This window comes from Crocodylus siamensis, chromosome 1 (genome assembly GCF_052110815.1).
Source record: "Crocodylus siamensis isolate JL-2025a chromosome 1, ASM5211081v1, whole genome shotgun sequence".
Lineage (NCBI taxonomy): Eukaryota > Metazoa > Chordata > Crocodylia > Crocodylidae > Crocodylus > Crocodylus siamensis.
Window position 1 is genome coordinate 200348110 of NC_143395.1, and position 13064 is coordinate 200361173.

Sequence of the window (13064 nt, forward strand, 5' to 3'; positions counted from 1 at the left end):
CAGTGGGAGCCTGCCTTCAAACTGACCAAGTGCTATAAAGAGGGAAGTGCAAAGGTGCACACGAGCCACTTTGGATTGCACACCTAGGATTACTTCACCATTTCCCTGATTTAGCTTTTATCTCTGTATCTCACTTTCCTATGTAACAAATGCATGAAATTCGCTGAGAGTTGTGAATATAAATTCACTAATGTCTATAAAGTGGAAGGGGACAAATCCAGACAGGGAACATGGGTGCCTCACTTCGAAATATCCCAAATAGCACTTTGAATTTGGCCTATGGTACTGCAATCAGAACAACACAAAACAGCCCACGAGGAAATAATGAATTCTATACTCCAGACAGGATTTCAGTAGTGTGAAACAGTTAGGACATGGGACCACACACTGAACTATGATGATAACATGTCACAGTGACTCATTCACATATGCCAAGAACTGTCTGAATACATTCTTATTTAGTGAACACCATCCATGCTGTGCACAGAAACAGGCTGGAGCCTGTAGTGGAGGAGAGAAAAGTATGTGTTGCTGTAATTAATGATTGCATTAGGATGCATTTGCATAGAAGAGCTGAGCTGATTTAAAGTTGTGTAGGCCACAGTAAGTCTGGTGTCTTGTGAATTCTTGCCTGACTTTGCAACTGTTACCTTTCCTGAATGCTGAATTTTCTTTTAATGTGGTTACCAAGTATAACGTGTAAAAAGCTCAGCCCCAGCTAGTTATTTCAAAGGAACAAGCTGTTTATGAAACACATCACTTCCTCAGTTAGCATCATCCAACTGACTCAACTTTCAGAAACCCAGTCTATAATTTCTATCTCCCTAGCACCACTGGACATGGCTAAGTATGCGATAACCAACTTGGACCTGAAATATGATCAGCCTAAAAGGCAAAAACCTGGAGGAAAAGGTATAGTATGGAATCAAAGATCACTCCAAAAATGATAGCATTGTCAAACTAGAAATTCAAAATATTTTTTATAAGCATTAACCATCATGAAATAAACTCTGTTTACAAAAAAAGGAGAAGCCCTCTAAGGTATTTGACTAAAGCCTTTCTGCAAGTTGTTTAGGATGTTTTCAATTTTCAGCTTTTGAACCTTGAAACCCCTATGCATTTTTCTGTTTGCTTCCTCTGATACTCAGAAAGTCTTCTAGTATGCCACCCAGCATTTCTGTACTTATAATGCATGGACTCATTCGTGTTTTGTTCCTCTAAGTATCACATCTCATTAAAAATAGTCCAACAACAATGAACAGGGAATGATGGCTCCTTTGGCCTCTGGCCATCATTCAGAATTCATATTTCTGAGGATTTTAGTTCTCTATTTGTTCCATGTCTCTTGCATCAGCCCATGTGTCTTCTTCTGAGGAAGGTAGTAATTTTTAGATTAAAACAGTCCTTCTAGATCTTGCTGAAGTCTACTCTCTGCTTCTAATAAAGTTGCCTGCAGGAATCTGGCCCTGGTAAATGACAGAGGTGAACCTGATAGCTCTGTTTGCTTAATGGCAGGCCTTGCATTTTTGAAGTTTTCTCTTCAAAAGCTTTTCACCAGTCATTTCTAAGGGTTTATTGTTGGTGTCTGCATTTGATTGACAGGAGCTGGTCTAAGAGCCCCACTGAGTGGGTACTTGAATCACTGGGTGGGAGGGGGCCTCCTCCAACCATCTCCTGTTAATGCACCTGTCATCTTGAGTAGCACAAGGGAAGGGACACCTGTATTCCTGCCAAGCACTATGGAGGACCCAAGGCATTACACAACTCATGGTGCCCTCCTCCTCCCTTCAGGCCTGAGTTCTCTCATGGGCAGCTGAGAGCCTGGCCCTTCATCCCTCTGTTTCCCCTGAGCAGGAAAAAGCCTCCATCACTTTTGTACAAGCCCAGTCTGGCTTTGACAATCACCTGGTGGGTTACTTCCTGCTAAATCCAGCACCTCAGTACTGAGGGCATTTTCCTGGGTAGAATGATGGTTGGCGTTACAATTGCACATAATGCTGAGGCTTAAAGATGTAGAATGCAGGATTTGTCCATTCAATTGCTGGAAGAAAATAGCAGCAGCAAATATCCAAACTGTTGTTTTGTTTGAGCAGTGTTTGAACAGCTTTCAATTCCTCATTCATATTCCCCTACAATGATCACAAGAGCAAGTGACTCAACAGCATCTTTGTATATGGCACTGCCAATAACCCATGCACTGGGATTTTTTCTTCATTGAGCCCTAAACTGTCTTCCATCTCCCCTTATCTGAGATGTGATATTTCTGGGGATGACTCCTGCATGTGCCTGAGCTGTTACAGCTGTTTCCTGTCTTCTTTTTGAAAGACTTTCAGAAATCTTATCTGCCCTCATGGAATAGTAAACAAGCCCTGCTATTACACAAGCCTTGCTCACAGCTATATTGTTCTGTCAGCCCCTGTAAAGCCAAGTCTTTCCTCTGTGTTCCCATTATCTCACCAGTCAGACAGAAGGAAATGACAAGTCACTTTGAGAACCTGCTTGAACAGCACAGAAGCACAACAGCTCAGCAGACAGAGCGCAGAGGGGCTGGGGGCAGCCCAGACCCACGCAGGAACAATAAAGGTAACATTGTCAAGGTTTCACAGAAGCACTTGGCCTTCACATGTCTCTGGTACCACCATATACACAAAAAACATGTCACACCCAGGCTGTGCACTATGTACTGAATTCCCCTGCTGCACAATATCTCCCTCATGGGGCTTTTCACTTGAGTCATCCTGTCGCACAGTGCATCGCTGCAGCTTGTAACCAGCATTTTATTGTTCCTTTACCATCCATAATATATGTCTCCTAAGTGTGTTCTGTTTATGCTCCTTCTCTCAGGGCATTTGGGGGTTCAGCTTTTCTGTCCAACCAATGCACCAAAGAACCTTTGATTTTAAAGGAAATCTGAGCTTGTTCTCAGGTAACTACCAAATTGCACATCAAAAATGACAGGGAAGAGGGGCAGGGAGGGACACAATGCTGTCACCCACCATGATGCACCACCGCCACATGCCAGGAAGCTTGCATGTGCAGCTGCCACCTCCACCCACTGCTGTACACTGCCGCTGCTCCATGTCCAGCCCTGCACCCCCCAACCCCATGCTGCCATCCACCTCTCTACGTTCTCACTGCTCCACATCCAGCCACACACCGCTCCCCCCTCTCCCCACTCCACATCTGGCCCCACTCCCCCATCCTGCTCCACATCTAGCCCCGTGCCACCCACCTTCTGTCCCTCCTTCCCTTCCTCCTCCCCCATTCCACAGACACCTGGCCTGCCCCACCTGGTCCGCTGGAGCAAACCTTCCCCAGGATGCACAGCAGCGGCACCCCCCTCCCCCCTGCGCTGCTGCTGCTCCTTGTCCAGCTGCGCACTCCCAACTCCATGTCAGCCCCCATCCCTCCTCACCCACTTCAATTTATGGGAGAATTAAACCCCCATTTTGTCTACAAGTGCTCTAAGGTGCCAGATAGAAGGCAAGGCAGCTAAATGCCATAATTTACTTGTGCCCCCTAATGTAACGATCCAATGTTAATCACTAGGGCTACTATTAGTAGTGATTTAAATGCAGAAAGCTGCAGTTGGAAGAACTGCTACAATATATGCTACTGAGTGTTTGATTGACAGAGTGAGGTGAAGTTTTCTCCCAGAAGCATTCAGTTAAATGCCAAAACTCACTTTAATTTGAACACATTTCAACTCTTTTTTTGGTCCTTTTCCTCCCAATATTGAGGCATAGTGGCATGAGCACTTATGAAAAGCAAACTGGCAGCTTACACATGTAATGGAAAGTCAGTTGTGGATAACCTACTTGATTATAATAAAGTTTACATTGTCCTCGGTATTTGCATGTCACCTGACCCAAGAGTAGAAACAACAGACAAAAAGAGCACAGCTAAAATATTTACAGCAGCTGGACTGCCCTGCAAATGGAGAGTTATTCATTCCAGAACTGGCAGATGATGAATAGTGATGAAACCTTAGCATTATCCGTCATGCTCACAAACAGTGTAGACACACAAGCAGATGCAGCTCCTGAGCACTTCCCTTGATACACTCTTCTCCTCCTACCATTACTCTGGATCCCTCTACATATCATTAATTCACCTGTTGCTGCTTTTGCATGATCTATTTCCATGACTGCAGACACAAGATACGCTTTGAATTTTTTTTTTTGCAAAAGAGGTCTGTTATTTTGAAGACACTTTCCAAGGGACAGGGCCCTGGTCCTGGTGCAGCAATGGACATCTTTCACATAATGCTTTTTCCCCTGGCACCTCATTCACTGTTTTTCAGCAAGTGCAACTGTTTCTAGGAGACATTTTTAAAGATGCCTCTTCCTTCTTTCCCTTGCCAAGTTATTTCATGTGTGATGCGGGGCATTCTGTGTTTGGCTGATGTCAATGCTTGCATTATTTGTATTTCTTCACCAGATCCTTCAGCTACACCTCTTCGATGGAAGCTTGCTACGCTTGTTCTTGGGATTCTCTGCCTGATGCTAATGATAGCAACAGGAGTTTTGGTTTACAATGGTAAGTTCATAGAAATCACTATGGATCTGATAGGAGTCCATACAAAGTTTTTGAGGGCAGGCAATGTTTTCTAATGTCTCTAGGAAGAGGGCAACATGACATATTAATTGCAGTGTCTCACTCAAATACTAGTTGTCTCTTTCCACCATGTGCAGTATTAACCAGAGTGTAGCACCTGGTAAATGAGTGAGACAAAGCTGAAACATGAGCTGGTTGGACTTTTGTTGTTGTTGTTTTGTTTACTCCATGTCATTGTAGTGGCTTTCCTTAGAATTACTTTCCTGTTTTGGATGAACAGTGACCCCCATGACTCACTGGACAGCAGAACACAGGAGGACATTGGGTATCATAATCCAGGGTCATGAACCTGCAAGTCCTCCCCTTAACATAGGGAAATTAGATGCATGAAAGAAAATCTTGGCTTGTCAGTGTGACAATGACAACCCCCACACTGAGCTGATGCAAAAGGGGAGGTAGAAAGGAAAAGAGTCAAGGAGCCGGTTTCCTTGTATTAGCACAAGGCTAGCACAGAGAATAGGGACCATCTCCCCACATGCCCTGCTGTAACAGTTCCCCTGTAAATTGAATCAGTTCAGTTCTGGCCTGTCAGATCACTGGGCATCCATCCACTGTGCAATGTATGTGGTCTCCTGGACACCTGGCGATTTTGTTTTTAGGCTACTGGAGCTTGCTAGGGATTGAATTTCACTCCTGCACAGAAAGACTATGTGTTTGGAACTGTGGTATTGGAAGTATTTCCAAACCAAATCAGTGGAAGAAAAGCCCAAACCTGGATATTTCTTACAGAAATGAAATTTGTCCGCATCTCGTTTTAATGCCTGGAAGTTCTGGGAGCCCTGGGTCCATGGCAAGCCCCTAAAGATGCCATGGAAGAGCCTGGAAGCCTTTACAGCCATGATTGCACTATGCCCACCAGATGGGTGTGGAAGGAGTCAGCAAGCCTGGGCCACCCCTTAGGCCTCCATATTTCCAGGTTCTCCATATGAAGCACCTGAGAAGCAGGTGGGACGGTGAGCTGGAAGGGCACCTGGGGGGTTTCCATTGCAAACTTCTCTGAGTCCCATGAGAAGTTCAGTCCCAATGGAACAGTTTGTGCTTTCTTGTGAGAACTCAACTTTTTTTTTCAAAGGAGAAAATGTTCCCTCAGGAAGTTTCTAACTGTAAATTATGTCACTGACTCGGGCTTTGTGTCACCACAATACAGAGACCAGCTGTAGAAACTATTCCCAATATGTCCATATTGTGAAAAGATCATTGATGTACCTGAGGTGTATCCAGGGGGGTGAGAGGGCAGCTGTGGAAAAAATGGACTTCAAGGTCTGTCCTAAACATGTTGGCCTTTTTTTTCTTTTCTTTTTTTTTTTGGGGGGGGGGGGAGGCGGGGGGAGGGTTGGGGGTCAGGAGGGATGACTCTGATGTGGAAGTCAATTTGTTGGGCCTAGAGCACAACAATCCCCTCACTCCTCAGGTAGAGACTCTCGCACAACTGATGGTGTCTTCTTAAATTGAAAGCCCAGTAGCTTCATGGGAGCTGCTTGATACAGTGTTTAAGTCCCATTACCATTGCAGCCTGTGCTGGGTCATGCTTGAAAGTAACAATGACACTCCTGTCTGAAAAACACCGAGGTCACAGTTCCACTATGGTTTTCACTGTTTGTTGCTTCAGCCCCTTTAGCTGATTATATGCAATGTGTGTTGTCTCCTGTACACCTGGCTGTTTCTGTTATAAGCCACTAGAGCCTCTGCACACATGGATAATTCTGGGCTAGACCCTCAGATTAGTATGAATGGGCCTAGCTCTAGTGCACTCCCTGCAGCTAGGTTCATCAACACAGCAGAGAATTGGCCTGCAGCCCTGAAGACTGTTTAGAAAATAGAAAATGTTTTCATACACTCAAAGTGCTGTTACTCATGGACAAATCTGTGTTGTTCTGTGCCCTGAAAACACAATTTTAGTCATATTTTTTTGTTAAGCAGAATGTCAGTCTGGCACACCCCACCTGTGGGTTGCTTCCTTAAGTGAGCACTGGTTTGGAAATATGAGCTTGGGCTGTGGTGTAGACCTCTGCAGTGGTCAGGCATGATGATTTGAAAGCTCCTTGGAGCTGTGTGGAGATGATCTCAGCAGATCTGTGCTAGTTGGGACAGGTACTCTGGACAGTTTGCTCTGTGATCACTCAGGAAGTCTGTCAACCAAGGTAGGTTGAGCTGGGCAGGACCTGGATTTCAGTTCTGCAAAAAAATAAATAAATTACAAATAGTAAGTGTTGTTAACCCCAGATGGGGTTAACAGAGACTTAACCTGGATAGAGACTTAACCTAAGTATTTCTTGCCGAAACGCAATCCCTCAGCTTTCTGTTTGGGGGCTTGGAAGCCACTGGAGGCCCAGCTCCAAGGCTGACGTGCAAGGAAGCCATCATGGAACCCTGAGTTCTTTGCCTCCCTCCAGGTGGGCGTGCTAGGAGCTGGGGGGCCTGAGCCATCCCTTAAGGTCCTTGCAGATAAGCAGGGAGGTGAGCGGGCAGGTGATCAGTGGCAACGCGTAGAGCACTGGTGCACCCTCTGTTGAGTCACGCTCACTGGTTAGGCAATGGGCAGGCAGGGCAAGTGGAAGCGCTGGTGTCCCCCTTGCAAGTGCCGGCTGATCGCTCCAGCTGCTCCCAGAAGCGGCCGCAGCCACTCCTGGAAGTGGCTGCAGTGATCTGCCATGCCCCCCCCCACAACTCTGGGCAGCGAGATGGGCCATAGGGTAATTTGCCTCCCCACCCCTCCCCCACTACAGGCAGCAAGCTGGCAGGGAGAGCCATGCCAGTTTCCATTGCAAATCTGCCCCAGTTCCACGGCACATATTGTTGAAACAGCTGCTTCTGCACGGGGGCTCAATTCTGATAAATATTTTTTTGCAATAAGTAAAAGTGTTGTACCAGAAAATGTCCAGCAGCTGTAACTTCAAAACCTATTGATGCAACAGAGGGGTTTGGTTCACTGCAAAAGAGATCAGGTCTGTCAAACTTCACTTCAGCCTGTATGTACAGGCACTGATGCGCTCTTCTGATGTTTCAGAGATTCAGCAGGACAGAAAGCAGAAAAGCCTTGTGAAGCAGGTGGAGCATCTCACCTCTGAGCTGATGTCCTGCCAAACACCCATCCTGCCTGTAACTACAATGGAGCAGCCCCACAACACAGGTAAATTGTAGGCTGGAACCTGGTGTCTCCACAGGGCAGGTCCAGTCACATACGTGAGGCTGTCCTGGAACTACAGAGTGTATTTCCCTCTCCCAGAGATGTATTGCTTTGGCTGAGGGATATCCTTGGAAATGCTGTCATGAGGTCCTGCTTGTTGGGAGTTCTGGAGAATGGGGAGATCCTCCCTCCCCACACCTGCTGTCAACAAGCACTCTGCTTTCTTCGCACCCCTGCCTGGTAGGGAGTGAAAATCTTTGGAAAGTAAATGATTTTGGTTCCCTGGTATGAGGTTCATTTAAGATGCTGAGGAAAGCAGATACAAAGAGTGAAAACATGTTTACACACAGAAAAGACTGAGTAACCCAAACACAGAAGAGTTGGTTTTGGGGGCTTGTGAAAGAATTCAGGATTTTGCCTTTCATCTAAAGTCAGGACATGGGAAACTTTGGACCTCTCAGAACTTTTCAGTGGTGGAAAAAACATTTCCTCCAGTAGTCGTTACTGCCCATGTCTGGTTCTGGGACTTGCCTCTGTCACCCAGGGTCCGGGTGGCCCTGCTTCTTGCTAACCTCCCCCTGCTGGGAACAAATCCTAATTCCTTGACCCAACTGGGGCTCAGAAAGTTGGTTTGGCCTCAAACAAGGTGGCAGTGACTGTCTGGCCTATCACATTCCCATGTAGCCTGGGAAGCCAGCACCTCTTCTTTTCTGCATAGTCACAGCTGCCAGTCTTTCAGGGAAAACATCCATCCTCCTTGTTCCTGACTGTCCTATCCTCAGAATGAGAGTGATGGGGAATGGGGTGAGCTGATCAGTGATGTGTGCTTGCTCCAGGCGGGGAAGTGTCCAGCACAGTGGATTACAAACAAGGACAGGTCCTTTTGCTATAATGATTTTTTTTTTTCTTCAGAATTGTGCCTGTTCCTCAAACTTCTGGACAGGGGAAATCTTCCAAACTCTCAGGACCTGTCAGGGGAGGGAAAACCAAACCTTTCCCCCAGGGGTCATTACTGTTCACATCCTGTTCCATGACTTGCAGCTGTCAGGCAGGGCCTAGCGCTCCTGTATCTTCACTGCCATGACCTCCTGGAATAAGCCTCAATTCCTCAACTCAGGTGGGGCTCAAGAAGTTGGTCTGGCCTCAGCTAAAATGGCAGAGGCTGTTGGGCCCCTGCCTCACCCAGACAGCTGTGGAAGTGAGTACCTGCCATTGTCTACATTGAAGCAGCTACTCTGGGAGCAGAAGACCTATCCCCCTTTAGGTGTATGGGGCAGAAGCTGCCCCCTTCTCCCCCACACACACTGTAGGGCCCATGAGACACAAGCAGTGAAGGTGGAGAAACACAGAAAGGGTGAAATCCTTCTCTTGCTGACAACATGCCCAGCTCAAGAAAATTGGGGAATGAGATGAGCTGATATATGGTCTGTTTTTGTTCCAGGGGAGAAGTGTCCAGGGCTGTGGATGGCCCGCCAGGACAGGTCCTACCTGTTTTCTCCTGAAAAAGGAACTTGGGAGCAGTGTAATTCCTCCTGCATTTCTCAGTCTGCCTTACTGCTCATGATAGAGAGTACAGAAGAGCAGGTGTGCACATTTCTTGTAATATATCACTACAATGTGACCATTTGAATGAAGCCAGGAAGGAGCCAGGCTCTAGGGCTGTGCTTTCTGGCACAGTTTCACAGTTTCTGGGCTAGAGGTGTGGAGGAATGGCATGAATAGGGGTTGATATATATGCACACATGCCTTCTATTGTATTTCCAGACTGCTGTGAACATAGGCTTAGTCATGTGTCTGATCTTACAGAGTTACCTGAAGTATGTTTGAGAACTCACTTGGTTGGACTAGCACTGGCTCTTATGCAGGTGTACGCTACCCAGTTTTCTTCAAGGGGAGGATCTCTGCTCTAGGACTTGTGGTAATACCATAGCACTTTGCTGGTGCTCTCCACATGGCTGAGAGAGCTCACTTCCATTCCTTCTGATCTTATTGTGGTGCAGGGCTTCATAACTGCAAGGTCTTTTGAATATGCTGAAGATCGTGGAAGCAGTACATACTACTACCCATTCTGGATTGGATTGTCGTTTGACTCCAAAAAGAGGATGTGGGTCTGGGCGGATGATTCAGCTCTCTCCTCTGGCCTGTAAGTCTGTGTCACTAGGGCAATGGTTTCCAAACCTTTGACACCTGGAGCACCTATTTTTTCTAAATTAAAATTGGCAGCACACTTCACTCTTTCCCCAATAATATGTATGTATGTGTCTGTATGTGTGTACAATTTGTGTATAAGGTTCAGATTCAAAACATATAACAGATGCCATTCCCCTGCCACAGTAAATCACACAAGTGCTGAGAGGAACCGTTTAAAAAAATGACCTATTCATCTCTTTACTACTGTCTGCCCCCTGCTGACCCCTGGTATGTACCTCAGCGAGTAGATCTGCAAGATCTTACATACCAGGGATCACCCCTGTGTCATGTGGCACCTTCTGCTGGCCCCAGGAGCACTGGAGGGGTAAAGGGGATAACCCGTTCTGCAAAATATCTGCCTGCCCTCCTAACTGCAGAAAATACCACTGCTCTAAATATGGTGGGGGCATGGGAGCGGGCACACAGGCTGCCTGATGGTGCAGAGGGGTTGGGGAAGGCAGCAGCAGCAGTCCCTGGCAGAGCAGCTGAAGGCACCGGTGGTATATTTCTCCTCAGCTCTGTGCTAAAGGGCAGCACTTGCACCCACATGTCGTTCCCCCTGGAACCTTGAGGGTCTGGCAACTATTGGAGGGCTGGTGCCACTAGTTCACTGTTGTATCTCAAAGACTCCCAAATGCTGCTGCCTCTGTACAGGCTCCCCACAGCCTGGTTGTGACTAGTGACCTTGGCCAGCAGGGCTGGAATACAGTCATGACACTTTGTCACTGCCCTCAAACAGCTTTTCTTTCCTGAAAACTGTCCACTTTATTGCAATTTCCCATGTCTCTTGCGGACCAATATACCATAGTACGGGGTGGTAATTTCATATGGCTCTTGAGATGGTAGTGTTAGATCATAGATGTGGGAGGTGGGTTAGTGGGAACAGGGGAGTTTGCTGCATCACAGGTGCATGACATGTTGAAGAGCCATATTGTACATGAATGTATCCCATGGACACTGCCTGAGCTCATGTGATCTGTGAGTTGTATGGGAAACTGGGGCCTCTTCTCTCACCCACTTTGGGAATAGAGATCTCTTTGGGTCAGCATGCAGGCATAGGATGGGGAGGAAAGAAAAGATTTTGCAAATGTGATCCCAGGAGGAATTTCTGGAGGACTGAAGTTGTCCTCACTTGATGTGGGTTGAGGAATCAAATATGACCACACCCTGCTTTATAAATGTGCCATGAGAGTGCAGGGGTCTTGTGCTAACTCTTTTCCATCCAGCTAATTACAGACTTCAGCTACAAAGCATCTCCGACTTTCCTGTTGCTGGGCCATGGCTTGAGCATCCCCTGAAGTCCCTGCTACAAATCAGGGAGAACTCATAGCTCTGTGTTCTGACACAGGAGGCCAAAAGAATAGACCTAACTGTAGCCTGTGGTTTTGCCTTCCAGGATTGTGCTCTCAGACCCCAGTCCTGAGAATTATCCGGGTGGAGCTTGTGCATATTTGCAAGGTGATAAAGTGAAACCTGGAGGTTGTGGAGAAACTCGATTCTGCATTTGTGAGAAGAAGGAAGCACAAGGAAAAAATCAACTTGATTGACCCACCAGACAAACGCTGTGATAGGCGCTGGTTAAGGAGATCACTGCACCTGAAAGAGGAGTGTGGAGCTTGAGAATGGAAATGGATCCACCAGCAGAAATCCCTGGATACTGTTCTGCTGTTTGACGGGAGGGCACCATTATCCTAAACTTCATCCCTGGGACAGTGCAACTGCCAATCTAGGACTGGCTGTGAAGCCACATAGACAATGGAAAACCTTGTAGCTATTTTATATTATTTAGCATATATTTTATATTATTTTCCCTTTTCTGTATAACTGCCGCGCGGCACTCTCACATTTATGTAACCTTGAAGTCTTGACTGTTAATCAAAATGAACGCTTTGTACTTTTCTCCGCTGGCATTAAGCTACACATGCGCATTCTGTAGATTTAATTTCTTATCTAAAAGTGTCGTTTCTGCAGAAATGAAACTTATGAAGAAAATCTGCCTAGCAATTATTATGTAAAAGAAAATTATTCTATCTCTGTATATTTAGCCTATATTATAGTTAGTGTCATAGAGGCAGTCCAACGAACATCTATAAAGAGGCAAAAAAGCAGAAAGCAGCAGAGATGACAGCTGGAAAACTCTGTGGGCCTGATCACCCCACAGACCGGTTCTCAGCCTCCCCACCTGGGTGTATCCCAGCGAAGACAAAGGCCTCAGAAATCCAACAACTCACATCGATTCACCGTGTTACAGTATTGCTTTGTATTTCCCATTCATGAGCCGTTGACCAGTTCTGGGACTTAAGGAGCCGGCAGCCGCACCTAGCTTTGGACTAGCTCCACTGTTGGAACGCAAGAGCTGGCTCTGGAACCTCGCGAACCAACGGACACCCTATAGAATATCCCATTCATGAGCTGTTGACCAGTTCTGGGACTACGGAGCCGGCAGCTGCTGGCTCTGGAACCCCGTGAACCAACAGACCCCTTTAGTATCCAGCATACTGTAACTGAAGAAACATCGGAGACTCCACTCCTCGACTGCCTCTCATCGTAGCTTAGATAGCATACCTACGCTCGCTATACTTGTATTTACTGCAGTTTCGTTCCAACCGGCCTCCCCTCTTACTCGTAAGAGGGTGAGGCCAGGTGAGTGAATAAATCTTTTTATTTTACTCTATATCTACTCTGTAATAACTTTTATTACTAACATTCCATCTCAATGAGCCGTTGACCAGTTCTGGGACTTAAGGAGCCGGCAGCCGCACCTAGCGTTGGACTAGCTCCACTGTTGGAGAGCAAGGGCTGGCTCTGGAACCTCGTGAACCAACGGACACCCTATAGATTAAGAGACACTAACTACTTACTCTAAGTCGTCTGCTTGTGCCAACTCGGCGAACCTCGAGGGCGGCTAAAAAGCTACCTCAATTCCGCCCACAAGCCGCGCGCTCGCACAGCTCCGCAAAGCCCGCGGCTCCCCTAAGCGGTGCCGGAACCGCTAGCCCGGCATTTCGCTACAAACCTCACCCCTTCTGTCATCTTTTCCAGTTCATGCCTGTGCTAGCTGACACCAATCTCTCTCCCCCACAGCCAAGCTGCATCTGTTGGAGTGAACAGTGAGGGGACCCTCCTGCCT

The 13064-nt window shown here is 46.8% G+C and overlaps 1 protein-coding gene across 1 annotated transcript; it reads left to right on the forward strand.

The window, feature by feature from the left end:
• The first annotated feature begins 839 nt into the window (after nucleotides 1–839).
• On the forward strand, nucleotides 840–11481 carry LOC149873882 (natural killer cells antigen CD94-like). The gene is made up of 7 exons (XM_090038706.1): nucleotides 840–912; nucleotides 2461–2583; nucleotides 4441–4539; nucleotides 7625–7747; nucleotides 9186–9328; nucleotides 9745–9887; nucleotides 11331–11481. The coding sequence occupies exons 1-7, from the start codon at nucleotides 840–842 to the stop codon at nucleotides 11479–11481; spliced, it is 855 nt and encodes a 284-aa protein (XP_089894832.1).
• Nucleotides 11482–13064: the final 1583 nt, after the last annotated feature.

Bases quoted from the DNA above. Each gene is read 5' to 3' on its own strand.
- LOC149873882 (XM_090038706.1), top strand. From the start codon at position 840: ATGGCTAAGTATGCGATAACCAACTTGGACCTGAAATATGATCAGCCT. The intron at 2,584-4,440 runs GTAACATTGTCA...TTTCTTCACCAG, and splicing joins CCCACGCAGGAACAATAAAG to ATCCTTCAGCTACACCTCTT. The intron at 4,540-7,624 runs GTAAGTTCATAG...CTGATGTTTCAG, and splicing joins AGGAGTTTTGGTTTACAATG to AGATTCAGCAGGACAGAAAG.